The following is a 15768-nucleotide window of genomic DNA, read 5'->3' on the forward strand; positions in this document are numbered from 1 at the left end:
CCAGCCACGTAGTATATTGCCCAGCCACGTAGTATATTGCCCAGCCACGTAGTATATTGCCCAGTCACGTAGTATATTGGCCAATCACGTAGTATATTGCCCAGCGCCATAGTATATTGGCTAGTCACGTAGTATATTGCACAGCGACGTAGTATACAGCACAGAGCCACGTAGTATACTGCCCAGTCACGTAGTATATTGCCCAGTCACGTAGTATATTGCCCAGTCACGTAGCATATTGCCCAGTCACGTAGCATATTGCCCAGCCACGTAGTATATTGCCCAGCGACGTAGTATATTGCCCAGCGACGTAGTATATTGCCCAGCGACGTAGTATACGGCACAGAGCCACGTAGTATATTGCCCAGCCACGTAGTATATTGCCCAGTGACGTAGTATACAGCACAGAGCCACGTAGTATATTGCCCAGTCACGTAGTATATTGTCCAGTCACGTAGTATATAACACTGCCCACACAGTGTATAACAGTGGCCACGTAATATCTAGCACAGCCCACGAAGTATATCACACAGCCCACATAGTATATAACACTGCCTATGTAGTATACAGCACAGAGCCACACAGTATCTAACACAACCCACATAGTATACAGCAGTGTGGGCACCATATCCCTGTTAAAAAAATAATTAAAATAAAGAATAGTTATGGTATATACTCACCCCTGGGATCCACCGAAGCTCCGGCGATAGGCGCGTGGCTGCCGCCATCTTCCGTTCCCAGGAGGCATTGCAAAATTACCCAGATGACTTAGCGGTCTCGCGAGACCGCTAAGTCTTCTGGGTAATTTCACAATGCATCGCTGAGAACGGAAGATGGCGGCAGGCGCGAGTGGCTCGGCGGACTACGGAGGGTGAGTATAGCAGGTTTTTTGTTTTTTTATTATTTTTAACATTACATTTTTTTACTATTGATGCCGCATAGGCACCATCAATAGTAAAAAGTTGGGGACACACAGGGTTAATAGCAGCGGTAACGGAGTGCATTACCCGCGGCATAACGCGGTCCGTTACCGCCGGCATTAACCCTGTGTGAGGGGTGACCGGAGGGGAGTATGCGGGCGCCGGGCACTGACTGCGGGGAGTAAGGAGTGGCCATTTTCTTCCGAACTGTGCCCGTCGCTGATTGGTCATGGCTGTTTTGCCGCGACCAATCAGCGACTTGGATTTCCATGACAGACAGAGGTCGTGACCAATGATTATCCGTGACACACAGACAGACAGACGGAAGTGACCCTTAGACAATTATATAGTAGATTGGAAAAACGGAACTTCAAAATTGCTATGAAAAAGTACAGTAAACAAAATAAGGTATTTAGCACATAGATTGGCCAATATATGTGAGCCCAACAGCCAACGTCAAGGCTTTCTTCATTGTTGGGTCCCTATCCTGATATGACACCGCTCCTGGGCAAGAAGCCTACAATTTATGGGGCAGGAAGTAGTAGGCGTGCATGTGTTAAGAAAGGCTTTCTACAAATAGATGAAAATGATCAACATAACCAAACTAGTGTGAACACGTGCTACCTGAAAATAAGGTATAACTGTAAAAAAGATTAAGTTGCACCCTCAAGGGAAAACTGTAATCTCAGAACAGGACGATATTTCAATCAGAACTTGGTATTTCATATGTTGCTTCTAAGACAGGTTCTTAAATTTATTATGTTCCCATCTACTGCACAAGTTCATATATGTATATGTATATATATATATATATATATATACATATATATATATATATATATATGTATGTATATAGATAGAAAAGAAATGAGAGCAGCACAATGCTCACCGGTGGGTGCCAAGCCTCCTGGATAAGACCATCCACATGTCCACCCAAATAATATGCCAAGCAGAAAAAGAAGGCAGCACGCCAATATATATTGGAGTGCTGCCTTCTTTTTCTGCTTGGTATATATGTGTGTATATATATATATATATATATATATATATATATATATATATATATATATATATATATATATATATATATATATATACATACCCTTTTATATATACTGTACATGAACATCCTCTATAAAATGTTCTGGTTTCAGATGAGTTCTATTCAGGATATGAATTGTGTCAGGTTTCTTCTTCTGTCGGAGGACCCCTGCTGTGGCGGAGCTAGTGGCTCTGTAGTACAGTGTCAAATCTGACCATGGTTTTCCTGTGTGTCTCCAGCTCCCTTCAGCATATTCGTCTGCCAGCTGTTCTAGCAAGTTCTGAAGTAGAAATAGTGACTTTATGGTTAAATATATAATATTACTGTTTCTGCGTTCACAAAAGTATGTGTTAAGTGCACAAGGTACAAATGGGCCTCGGGTAACTTGGAACCTCTAGTGATTGGTTTTACATGTATTTTTCCAGCATGTCTTATTATCATATCAAAGCTGTTGGGAAATTAGTTATAAGAAAACATCAGCATCCCTTAAAAATCATCTCCATGTTAATAGGAAAAATATAATAATCCTGATAACCATAATGTATGGCCACTATGTTGTGTGACCTTCAGCTTCTTAATTGTCATGTCTCATCGTTTTGTTACAAGAGTGTACCACTTCCCTGCCTACTTGGTCCCTGCTTGTCAGAGTAGTCACTGCTGATTTATTGACAGTTCAGACTAATGGCGGAGTTGCTCTGCTGAAGCAAACAGTGTGCTCTCTGATGCAGTTGCTAGCAGAGGTAACCTGGCCTCTGCAGCATTGGAGGAGCGAATGGTGCTGAATCTGTCTGCATCGAGCCATCTGGCCAGCTTCAGAGCAGTGCTTACAGTCTCCATAGAAAGAGGTTGCGAGCACTGCGCTCTTTGCCTAGGACACTGGCCACTGCTGGTAGACTTCAGTGGTGGCCGGTAATGTAGACAATGAGGAGTAAACTATAAATTTAAAAATACCCTCGTTCTTGAGAATAGAGAAGAGTTTTAATAACAAATAAATTGCAAAGTTTTTACAAGCACATTTCAAATGTACCATTAAATAACTTGAAAATAACCCTTTTAAGCTTGTTCTCATACATATACATGAACACAGTCAGCGAGCTAATGATGCAATATAATGTTACTATTTCAGAACTAGAGTGACTATTTGTGCTGTAACCTTCTCTGGTATTTTAGGTATCTGGGCCCATGGAGACTACTGCAAAATAAATCCTAAAACAGGAGGGATTGTTATGCTGGGACGCAGGTGTGTATTATTGTTCTGAGCCTATAATTTGTATTTTGACGGGGCAGCAGGCCACATACGACTGCTACTTTCACACTAGCGTCGTTTTCTATACGTCGCAATGTGTTGTTTAGGGGAAAAAACACATCCTGCAAAGTTGTCTGCAGGATGCGTTTTTTCCCCATAGACTAACATTAGCGACGCATTGACACACGTCGCAACCGTCGTGCGACGGTTGCACCGTGTTGTGGCGGACCGCCAGCAACAAAAAACGTTACATGTAACTCCGCCCCCACCTCCCCGCACCTCACAATGGGGCAGCGGATGCGCTGGAAAAATGCATCGGCTGCCCCTGTTGTGTGGCGCATTCACTGCTAGCGTCAGTACGTCGGCCCGACGCACTGCGACGGGTCAAGTACGACGCTAGTGTGAAAGTAGCCTAAGACTCCCCTTTACTTAAGTGACCAATGATACAACTTTCCAAGGTCAGAGACCCCGATACCGGTGCTTCTCACAAAATTAGAATATCATAAAAAAGTTAATTTCTTTCAGTTCTTCAATACAAAAAGTGAAACTCGTATATTATATAGTTATTACAAACAGAGTGATCTATTTCAAGTATTTATTCTGTTAATGTTGATGATTATGGCTTACAGCCAATGAAAACCTCAAAGTCATTATCACAGTAAATTAGAATAATTAACAAAAATACCTGCAAAGGCTTCCTAAGCGTTTAAAAAGGTCCCTTAGTCTGTTTCAGTAGGCTCCAGAATCATGGGGAAGACTGCTGACTTGACAGATGTCCAAAAGGCAGTCATTGACACACTCCACAAAGAGGGCAAGCCATTAAAGGTCATTGTTAAGAGTGCTCAGAGTGCTGTTTCCAAGCATATTAATAGAAAGTTGAGTGGAAATAAAAATTGTGGTAGAAAAAGGTGCACAAGCAGCCGGGATAACCACAGCCTTAAAAGCATTGTTAAGAAAAGGCCATTCAAAAATTTGTGAGAGATTCACAAGGAGCGGACTGATGCTGGAGTCATTGCTTCAAGAGCCACCACACACAGACATATCCAGGACATGGGCTACAAGTGCTGCATTCCTTGTGTCCAGCCACTCATGACCAATAGACAATGCCAGAAGATCTTACCTGGACCAAGGAGAAAAAGAACTGGACTGTTGCTCAGTGGTTCATGGTGTTGTTTTCAGATTAAAGTAAATTTTGCATTTCATTTGGAAATCAGGGTCCCAGAGTCTGGAGGAAGAGTGGAGAGGCCACAATCCAAGCTGCTTGATGTCTAGTTTGAAGAGTCCACAATCAGTGATGGTTTGGGGAGCCATGTCATCTGCTGGTGTAGGCCCACTGTGTTTTATCAAAACCAAAGTCAGCGCAGGAAATTTTAGAGGACTTCATGCTTCCCTCTGCTGACAAGCTTTTTGGAGATGGAAATTTAATTCTCCAGCAGGACTTGGCACCTGTCCACACTGCCAAAAGTACCAATGCCTGGTATAAATAAAAAAAGTATCACTGGCCAGCAAACTCGCCTGACTTTAACCCCATAGAGAATCTATGGGGTATTTTCAAGAGGAAGATGAGAGACACCAGACCCAACAATGCAGACAAGGTGAAGGCTGCTATTAAAGCAACCTGGGCTTCCATAACACCTCAGCAGTGCCACAGGCTGATCGCCTCTATGCCACGCTGCATTGATGCAGTAATTGATGCAAAAGGAGCCCCGACCAAGTATTGAGTGCATTTATTGAACATACATTTCAGTAGGACAACATTTCGGATTTGAAGATCATTTTTCAAGCTGGTGTTATACAGTATTCTAATTTACTGAGACAATGACTTTTGGGTTTTCATTGGCTGTAAGCCATAATCATCAACATTGACAGAAATAAACCCTTGAAATAGATCACTCTGTTTGTAGTGACTGTATATAATGAGTTTCACTTTTTGTATTAAAGAACTGAAATTAATTAACTTTTTGATGATATTCTAATTTTGTGAGAAGCACCTGTACATTCTGCCAGCCGCCCAACATGACTAACAGTGGTCCTCCATCTTTTGTAATTTGTGAGATACGTTGCTACAATATATGCAGAGATACATCTGGACTCCAGAGGGAGTGTCGCTTGTGTTTTCAGCATCTGTAGCTTTACAATAACCCAAACCTACTCCAGTTTTTAGACGTGGCTATAAAAAAAAGCTGTCTAATTACCGCTGTGCAAATATTGTACATTTTCCCCTAGAGTATAAATGGTTTAATTCCTTGTTCATTTTACTTGCAGCGATGGAACACTGAATCCAAACGGGGTACGATTTGGAAGCTCCGAAATCTACAATATAGGTACAATTATCCGGTGCCTACAATATGCCCTCCGCCAGCCACTGAATAGGTTAATTTTCTACATAATGGTAGCGAGGAGGATGAAAATAAGAAACTGTCATTATTTTAAGTGGGAAGAAATGACTAATGTGTAGCCAGGATTTGTAATGCAGAAGTTCACTACTGGGACTTGCTAATTAAACACATTTTCAACATTCGGCTGCTGACTGGCTATACTAACAAAGCCATTATTACGTCTCCTGAATGGATACAGATTAGACTCCCACTGCTCCCCTCCAATTCCCTTTTACGCGTCTCCATCAGACATTAACTGCTGCTTATTACTGGGTCTTAGAGGATAGATCAGGTCATATAGTCATTATTGGAAAAACCTCATTGAGCTGTAACCGCTCTCTAAGTAGTGGAAGACCCAAGCGTAGAAAAGCTCAGAGACGATCGGTAGGAAAGTATAGCAGAATACACAAATGTGATCACAAAATGAATTGCAATAATGTGAGATCTGAATGGTTCTATGGTGGAATAGACTAGGTGTGTTCATTCTGTCCAGTGTATTAGAGAAGGATGTGAGCTGTAATCGGGGATCTGTAATAAGTGACTTTGTCTTGTTGCAGTTGAATCATTTGTGGATGTGTCAGACAGCCTCTGTATCCCTCAGTACAATAAAGATGGGGAGGAAAGGGTCATTCTTTTCCTTAAGATGAACAATAACTGCACCTTTACCCGTGATCTGGTGAAAAGGATAAAGGACTCCATTCGCATAGCGCTGTCTGCCCGGCACGTGCCAGCCCTGATCCTGGAAACAAAAGACATTCCGGTAAGAAGATCACTTCTGACTGTATTGTAATAAAAAAATTGGGGGTTCATGCTCAAATTTGCAAACTACATTTTTCTTATTGTGTGAACTAAGCATGTCATCGTGCCCAGACCTGCCTGAACACAACGTCCTTTCTACAGCATTGTACTGGACCAATGGACGTATTGGGAATCTCTGGGGTTGATGAACCAATCATTGGGTTTTGGCTCTGGCACACCTTATAAGAGGGTTCAATGGAGTAATTACCCCTAGAGCTTAGTGTTAAGCAGGGGCATGAACTTGGCAGTTGCTAGCACTCTACCAAAGGATGTATGGTCGGTCCAGCTGCTGATTGTCAGTGTGTCGCACACAGTGAAACACCGCGTGAGTTGTTGGATGGGGTGGCAGCTTTCAAAAGAATAATCTTAGGCTGATTTTTCTGCTAAACACATTTCATATGCTGATTTCTGCTACTCATCACATTTCTCTCTTCAACAACACCTGGTTTGGCAGCATCATTTATTCTTGTTTGTCTCGCCTGGTGGCGTAGCTTCTCAAAGCTCTCTGCACCAATCAGCTGCTTATCTGGACAGAGGGGCGGACTTCCTGAAGCAACAGAGGCTGAAGAAAATGGTCGGCCACTGGAGGACTTGAGCAGTAGTCCACGAGGAAGCTGTAGACACTGCAATGGGAGACTGATGAGGCAGATCCGAGAACGTGGCACAGCAGACTGCACTAGCAATGTTTCAGAGCAGTGTGTGACCAGAGGCTTTGTATTAACCCCTTCATGACCCAGCCTATTTTGACCTTAAAGACCTTGCCGTTTTTTGCAATTCTGACCAGTGTCCCTTTATGAGGTAATAACTCAGGAACGCTTCAATGGATCCTAGCGGTTCTGAGATTGTTTTTTCGTGACATATTGGGCTTCATGTTAGTGGTAAATTTAGGTCAATAAATTCTGTGTTTATTTGTGATAAAAACAGAAATTTGGCGAAAATTTCGCAATTTTCACATTTTGAATTTTTATTCTGTTAAACCAGAGAGTTATGTGACACAAAATAGTTAATAAATAACATTTCCCACTTGTATACTTTACATCAGCACAATTTTGGAAACAAAATTTTTTTTTGCTAGGAAGTTATAAGGGTTAAAATTTGACCAGCGATTTCTCATTTTTACAACGAAATTTACAAAACCATTTTTTTTAGGGACCACCTCACATTTGAAGTCAGATTGAGGGGTCTATATGGCTGAAAATACCCAAAAGTGACACCATTCTAAAAACTGCACCCCTCAAGGTGCACAAAACCACATTCAAGAAGTTTATTAACCCTTCAGGTGCTTCACAGCAGCAGAAGCAACATGGAAGGAAAAAATGAACATTTAACTTTTTAGTCACAAAAATGATCTTTCAGCAACAATTTTTTTATTTTCCCAATGGTAAAAGCAGAAACTGAACCACGAAAGTTGTTGTCCAATTTGTCCTGAGTACGCTGATACTTCATATGTGGGGGTAAACCACTGTTTGGGCGCACGGCAGGGCTTGGAAGGGAAGGAGCGTCATTTGACTTTTTGAATGAAAAATTGGCTGCACTCTTTAGCGGACACCATGTCACATTTGGAGAGCCCCCGTGTGCCTAAAAATTGGAGCTCCCCCACAAGTGACCCCATTTTGGAAACTAGACGCCCCAAGGAACTTATCTAGGTGCATAGTGAGCACTTTAAAGCCCCAGGTGCTTCACAAATTGATCCGTAAAAATGAAAAAGTACTTTTTTTTTCACAAAAAAATTCTTTTAGCCTCAGTTTTTTCATTTTCACATGGGCAACAGGATAAAATGGATCCTAACATTTGTTGGGCAATTTCTCCCGAGTACGCCGATACCTCATATGTGGGGGTAAACCACTGTTTGGGCACACGGCAGGGCTCGGAAGGGAAGGCGCGCCTTTTGACTTTTTGAATGGAAAATTAGCTCCAATTGTTAGCGGACACCATGTCGCGTTTGGAGAGCCCCTGTGTGCCTATGCATTGGAGCTCCCCCACAAATGACCCCATTTTGGAAACTAGACCCCCAAAGGAACTAATCTAGATGTGTGGTGAGGACTTTGAACCCTCAAGTGCTTCACAGAAGTTTATAACGCAGAGCCATGAAAATAAAAAAAAAAAATTATTTTCTCAAAAATGATTTTTTAGCCCGCAATTTTTTATTTTCCCAAGGGTAACAGGAGAAATTTGACCCCAATATTTGTTGTCCAGTTTCTCCTGAGTACGGTGATACCCCATATGTGGGGGTAAACTACTGTTTGGGCACATGCCGGGGCTCGGAAGTGAAGTAGTGAAGTTTTGAAATGCAGACTTTGATGGAATGCTCTACGGGCGTCACGTTGCGTTTGCAGAGCCCCTGATGTGGCTAAACAGTAGAAACCCCCCACAAGTGACCCCATTTTGGAAACTAGACCCCGAAAGGAACTAATCTAGATATGTGGTGAGCACTTTCAACCCCCAAGTGCTTCACAGAAGTTTATAACGCAGAGCCGTGAAAATAATAAATACGTTTTCTTTCCTCAAAAATAATTTTTAGCCCAGAATTTTTTATTTTCCCAAGGGTTACAGGAGAAATTGGACCCCAAAAGTTGTTGTCCAGTTTCTCCTGAGTACGCTGATACCCCATGTGTGGGGGTAAACCACTGTTTGGGCACACGTCGGGGCTCAGAAGGGAAGTAGTGACTTTTGAAATGCAGACTTTGATGGAATGGTCTGCGGGCGTCACGTTGCGTTTGCAGAGCCCCTGGTGTGCCTAAACAGTAGAAACTCCCCACAAGTGACCCCATTTTGGAAACTAGACCCCCCAAGGAACTTATCTAGATGTGTGGTGAGCACTTTGAACCCCCAAGTGCTTCACAGACGTTTACAACACAGAGCCGTGAAAATAAAAAATCATTTTTCTTTCCTCAAAAATGATGTTTTAGCAAGCAATTTTTTATTTTCTCAAGGGTAACAGGAGAAATTGGACCCCAGTAATTGTTGCGCAGTTTGTCCTGACTATTCTGGTACCCCATATTTGGGGGTAAACGACTGTTTGGGCACACGTCGGGGCTCGGAAGGGAGGGAGCACCATTTGACTTTATGAATAAAAGATTGGCTGGAATCAATGGTGGCGCCATGTTGCGTTTGGAGACCCCCTGATGTGCCTAAACAGTGGAAACGCCAACACACCCCTAACCCTTATCCCAACTGTAGCCGTAACCCTAACCACAACCCTAACCCCAACACACCCCTAACCCTAACCACAACCCTAATTCCAACCCAACCCTAACCCTAAGGCTATGTGCCCACGTTGTGGATTCGTGTGAGATTTTTCCGCACTATTTTTTTAAAAATCCGCGGGTAAAAGGAACTACGTTTTACCTGCGGATTTACCGCGGATTTCCAATGTTTTTTTTGCGGATTTCACCTGCGGATTCCTATTGAGGATCAGGTGTAAAACGCTGCGGAATCCGCACAAAGAATTGACATGCTGCGGAAAATACAACGCAGCGTTTCTGCGCGGTATTTACTGCACCATGGGCACAGCGGATTTGGTTTTCCATATGTTTACATGGTACTGTAAACCTGATGGAACACTGCTACGAATCCGCTGCGGATCCGCAGCCAAATCCGCACCGTGTGCACATAGCCTAATTCTAAAGGTATGTGCACACGCTGCGGAAAACGCTGCGGATCCGCAGCAGTTTCCCATGAGTTTACATTTCAATGTAAACCTATGAGAAACAAAAATCGCTGTACACATGCTGCAGAAAAACTGCACGGAAACGCAGGGGTTTACATTCCGCAGCATGTCACTTCTTTCTGCGGATTCCACAGCGGTTTTACAACTGCTCCAATAGAAAATCGCAGTTGTAAAACCGCAGTGAAATGTGCAGAAAACCGCTGTAAATCCGCCATAAATCCGCAGAGGTTTAGCACTGTGGATTTATCAAATTCGCTGCGGAAAAATCCGCAGAGGACCAGAATACGTGTGCACATACCGAAACCCTACCCCTAACCCTACCCCTAACCCTACTCCTAACCCTACCCCTAGTTCTAACTCCAACCTTAGTGGAAAAAAAAAAATTATTTATTTTATTATTGTCCCTACCTATGGGGGACAAAGGGGGGGGTCATTTACTGTTTTTTTATTTTGATCACTGCGATAGGTTTTATCACAGTGATCAAAATTCACATTGGAACGAATCTGCCGGCCGGCAGATTCGGCGGGCGCACTGCGCATGCGCCTGCCATTTTGGAACATGGCGGCGCCCAGGAAAGAAGACGGACGGACCCCGGGAGGCTCGGTAAGTATAAGGGGGGGAGCACGGGGTGGGGTGGATCGGAGCACGGGGGGGGGGGGGTGGATCGGAGCACGGGGCGGGTGGATCGGTGTGCGGGCGGGTGGATCGGTGTGCGGGCGGGTGGATCGGTGTGCGGGGGGGTGGATCGGTGTGCGGGCGGGTGGATCGGTGTGCGGGGGGGTGGATCGGTGTGCAGGGGGGGTGGATTGGAGCGCGGGGGTGGGATTGGAGCACGGGGGGAGCGGACAGGAGGACGGGGGGAGCGGAGCACAGGACAGAGGGGAGCGGACCACAGATCGGAGGGCTGGGGGGGCGATCGGTGGGGTTGGGGCACAAAAGTGTTTCCAGCCATGGCCGATGATATTGCAGCATCGGCCATGGCTGGATTGTAATATTTCACCAGTTTTTTTAGGTGAAATATTACAAATCGCTCTGATTGGCAGTTTCACTTTCAACAGCCAATCAGAGCGATCGTAGCCACGGGGGGTGAAGCCACCCCCCCTGGGCTAAACTACCACTCCCCCTGTCCCTGAAGGCCGGGTGAAATTGGAGTTAACCCTTTCACCCGGCCTGCAGGAGCCCAATCCGGCCATGACGCATATGCTGTGTCACAGGTTGGATTGGCACGGGTTTTCATGACGCATACGCTGTGTCAAAGGTCGGGAAGGGGTTAAAGCTGAGTGATGCTGCATGGTTAGTTGAGTTGGTCAGATGACTCTCAATGAGGATGTAGCAGAGCATTTAGAGTACTGGCATGGATGTCAACTTCCTGAATACTCAGGCAGCATCCAGTTGCTTGAACAGGCCTATAATCCTAGGGAGTCAGACTTAACTAGAGCTTGTCTGATTACTATAGTATCCCGACATGCAGAAGAACAGAGGTTGCTGACCATGGCAGGTGGAAGACTTGAGAGCCTTGCCCTGCATCCAGGAAATGTCTTAGTCTGCTAATGAGAACAATTTGTGTAAAATGAATGTGGAACATGACAAAATTACAAATCGCACTCACTGATGAAGCCCAGGGATTGGTATCTTTATGTTGGTGAGGCTCCAGAAGAACGTTTCAGAATCCCTTCATAGCTCATTAATAAGTACCTTATTGAGGTGCCACTGTACTTATGTACACTTATACTATACGGCACTGTTATTTGCACGCTATTAAAGCCTTTTTTCTTTGATTGACTGTTACTATGCTATTTGAGCATATTGTAACACCTTATTTAGACACTGTATGGCACTCGCATACATTTGGACACTGTATGGCACTCGCATACATTTGGACACTGGCATTCGCATACATTTGGACACTTTGGCACTCGCATACATTTGGACACTCTTTGGCACTCGCATACATTTGGACACTCTTTGGCACTCGCATACATTTGGACACTCTTTGGCACTCGCATACATTTGGGCACTGTATGGTACTCGCATACATTTGGACGCTGTATGGCACTCGCATACATTTGGACACTGGCATTCGCATACATTTGGACACTGTTTGGCACTCGCATACATTTGGACACTGTTTGGCACTCGCATACATTTGGACGCTGTTTGGCACTCGCATACATTTGGACACTGTTTGGCACTCGCATACATTTGGACACTGTTTGGCACTCGCATACATTTGGACACTGTTTGGCACTCGCATACATTTGGACACTGTTTTCCACTCGCATACATTTGGACACTGTTTGGCACTCGCATACATTTGGACACTGTTTGGCACTCGCATACATTTGGACACTGTATGTCATTCGCATACATTTGGACACTGTTTGGCACTTGCATACTTTTGGACGCTGTTTGGCACTCGCATACATTTGGACGCTGTTTGGCACTCGCATACATTTGGACACTGTTTGGCACTCGCATACATTTGGACAATGTTTGGCACTCGCATACATTTGGACACTGTTTGGCACTCGCATACATTTGGACACTGTATGTCATTCGCATACATTTGGACACTGTTAGGCACTCGCATACATTTGGACACTGTATGTCATTCGCATACATTTGGACACTGTATGTCATTCGCATACATTTGGACACTGTATGGTATTGGCATACATTTGGACACTGTATGGTATTGGCATACATTTGGACACTGTATGGTATTGGCATACATTTGGACACTGTATGGTATTGGCATACATTTGGACACTGGCACTCGCATACATTTGGACGCTGTTTGGCACTCGCATACTTTTGGATGCTGTTTGGCACTCGCATACATTTGGACACTATGGCAGTTGCATACATTTGGACACAGGCATTCGCATACATTTGGACGCTGTATGGCACTTGCATACATTTGGACGCTGTTTGGCATTCGCATACATTTGGATACTGTTAGGCACTCGCATACATTTGGACACTGTTTGGCACTCGCATACATTTGGACACTGTTTGGCACTCGCATACATTTGGACACTGTATGTCATTCGCATACATTTGGACACTGTTAGGCACTCGCATACATTTGGACACTGTATGTCATTCGCATACATTTGGACACTGTATGGTATTGGCATACATTTGGACACTGTATGGTATTGGCATACATTTGGACACTGTATGGTATTGGCATACATTTGGACACTGGTATTGGCATACATTTGGACACTGGCACTCGCATACATTTGGACGCTGTTTGGCACTCGCATACATTTGGACGCTGTTTGGCACTCGCATACTTTTGGATGCTGTTTGGCACTCGCATACATTTGGACACTCTGGCAGTTGCATACATTTGGACACTGGCATTCGCATACATTTGGACACTGTTTGGCACTCGCATACATTTGGACGCTGTTTGGCACTCGCATACATTTGGATACTGTTAGGCACTCGCATACATTTGGACGCTGTTTGGCACTCGCATACATTTGGATGCTGTTTGGCATTCGCATACATTTGGACACTGGCACTCGCATACATTTGGACACTGTTTGGCACTCGCATACATTTGGACGCTGTTTGGCACTCGCATACATTTGGACACTGGCACTCGCATACATTTGGACACTGTTTGGCACTCGCATACATTTGGACACTATGTCATTCGCATACATTTGGACACTGTTTGGCACTCGCATACATTTGGACACTGTATGTCATTCGCATACATTTGGACACTGTTTGGCACTTGCATACTTTTGGACGCTGTTTGGCACTCGCATACATTTGGACACTGTTTGGCACTCGCATACATTTGGACACTGTTTGGCACTCGCATACATTTGGACAATGTTTGGCACTCGCATACATTTGGACACTGTTTGGCACTCGCATACATTTGGACACTGTATGTCATTCGCATACATTTGGACACTGTTAGGCACTCGCATACATTTGGACACTGTATGTCATTCGCATACATTTGGACACTGTATGTCATTCGCATACATTTGGACACTGTATGGTATTGGCATACATTTGGACACTGTATGGTATTGGCATACATTTGGACACTGTATGGTATTGGCATACATTTGGACACTGTATGGTATTGGCATACATTTGGACACTGGCACTCGCATACATTTGGACGCTGTTTGGCACTCGCATACTTTTGGATGCTGTTTGGCACTCGCATACATTTGGACACTATGGCAGTTGCATACATTTGGACACTGGCATTCGCATACATTTGGACACTGTTTGGCACTCGCATACATTTGGACGCTGTTTGGCACTCGCATACATTTGGATACTGTTAGGCACTCGCATACATTTGGACGCTGTTTGGCACTCGCATACATTTGGATGCTGTTTGGCATTCGCATACATTTGGACACTGGCACTCGCATACATTTGGACACTGTTTGGCACTCGCATACATTTGGACGCTGTTTGGCACTCGCATACATTTGGAAACTGTTAGGCACTCGCATACATTTGGACACTGGCACTCGCATACATTTGGACACTGTTTGGCACTCGCATACATTTGGACACTATGTCATTCGCATACATTTGGACACTGTTTGGCACTCGCATACATTTGGACACTGTATGTCATTCGCATACATTTGGACACTGTTTGGCACTTGCATACTTTTGGACGCTGTTTGGCACTCGCATACATTTGGACACTGTTTGGCACTCGCATACATTTGGACACTGTTTGGCACTCGCATACATTTGGACAATGTTTGGCACTCGCATACATTTGGACACTGTTTGGCACTCGCATACTTTTGGATGCTGTTTGGCACTTGCATACATTTGGACACTATGGCAGTTGCATACATTTGGACACAGGCATTCGCATACATTTGGACGCTGTATGGCACTTGCATACATTTGGACGCTGTTTGGCATTCGCATACATTTGGATACTGTTAGGCACTCGCATACATTTGGACACTGTTTGGCACTCGCATACATTTGGACACTGTTTGGCACTCGCATACATTTGGACACTGTTTGGCACTCGCATACATTTGGACACTGTTTGGCACTCGCATACATTTGGACACTGTATGTCATTCGCATACATTTGGACACTGTTAGGCACTCGCATACATTTGGACACTGTATGTCATTCGCATACATTTGGACACTGTATGGTATTGGCATACATTTGGACACTGTATGGTATTGGCATACATTTGGACACTGTATGGTATTGGCATACATTTGGACACTGGTATTGGCATACATTTGGACACTGGCACTCGCATACATTTGGACGCTGTTTGGCACTCGCATACATTTGGACGCTGTTTGGCACTCGCATACTTTTGGATGCTGTTTGGCACTCGCATACATTTGGACACTCTGGCAGTTGCATACATTTGGACACTGGCATTCGCATACATTTGGACACTGTTTGGCACTCGCATACATTTGGACGCTGTTTGGCACTCGCATACATTTGGATACTGTTAGGCACTCGCATACATTTGGACGCTGTTTGGCACTCGCATACATTTGGATGCTGTTTGGCATTCGCATACATTTGGACACTGGCACTCGCATACATTTGGACACTGTTTGGCACTCGCATACATTTGGACGCTGTTTGGCACTCGCATACATTTGGAAACTGTTAGGCACTCGCATACATTTGGACACTGGCACTCGCATACATTTGGACACT

At 44.3% G+C, this 15768-nt stretch overlaps 1 protein-coding gene across 2 annotated transcripts in view; it reads left to right on the forward strand.

The window, feature by feature from the left end:
* Positions 1–15768, forward strand: part of AACS (acetoacetyl-CoA synthetase) — a 185412-nt gene that overhangs the window by 152892 nt on the left and 16752 nt on the right. For both annotated transcript variants that reach the window (XR_011319189.1, XM_069756034.1), the window contains exons 15-17: positions 3133–3202; positions 5474–5532; positions 6144–6346. Coding sequence is in view for 1 of the 2 variants with exons in the window: in XM_069756034.1 (XP_069612135.1) it covers positions 3133–3202; positions 5474–5532; positions 6144–6346 (332 nt within the window). In the remaining variant the exon portion in view is untranslated. The remainder of the gene's footprint in view (positions 1–3132; positions 3203–5473; positions 5533–6143; positions 6347–15768) is intronic.

This window comes from Ranitomeya imitator, chromosome 1 (assembly GCF_032444005.1).
Source record: "Ranitomeya imitator isolate aRanImi1 chromosome 1, aRanImi1.pri, whole genome shotgun sequence".
Taxonomy (NCBI): Eukaryota; Metazoa; Chordata; class Amphibia; order Anura; family Dendrobatidae; genus Ranitomeya; species Ranitomeya imitator.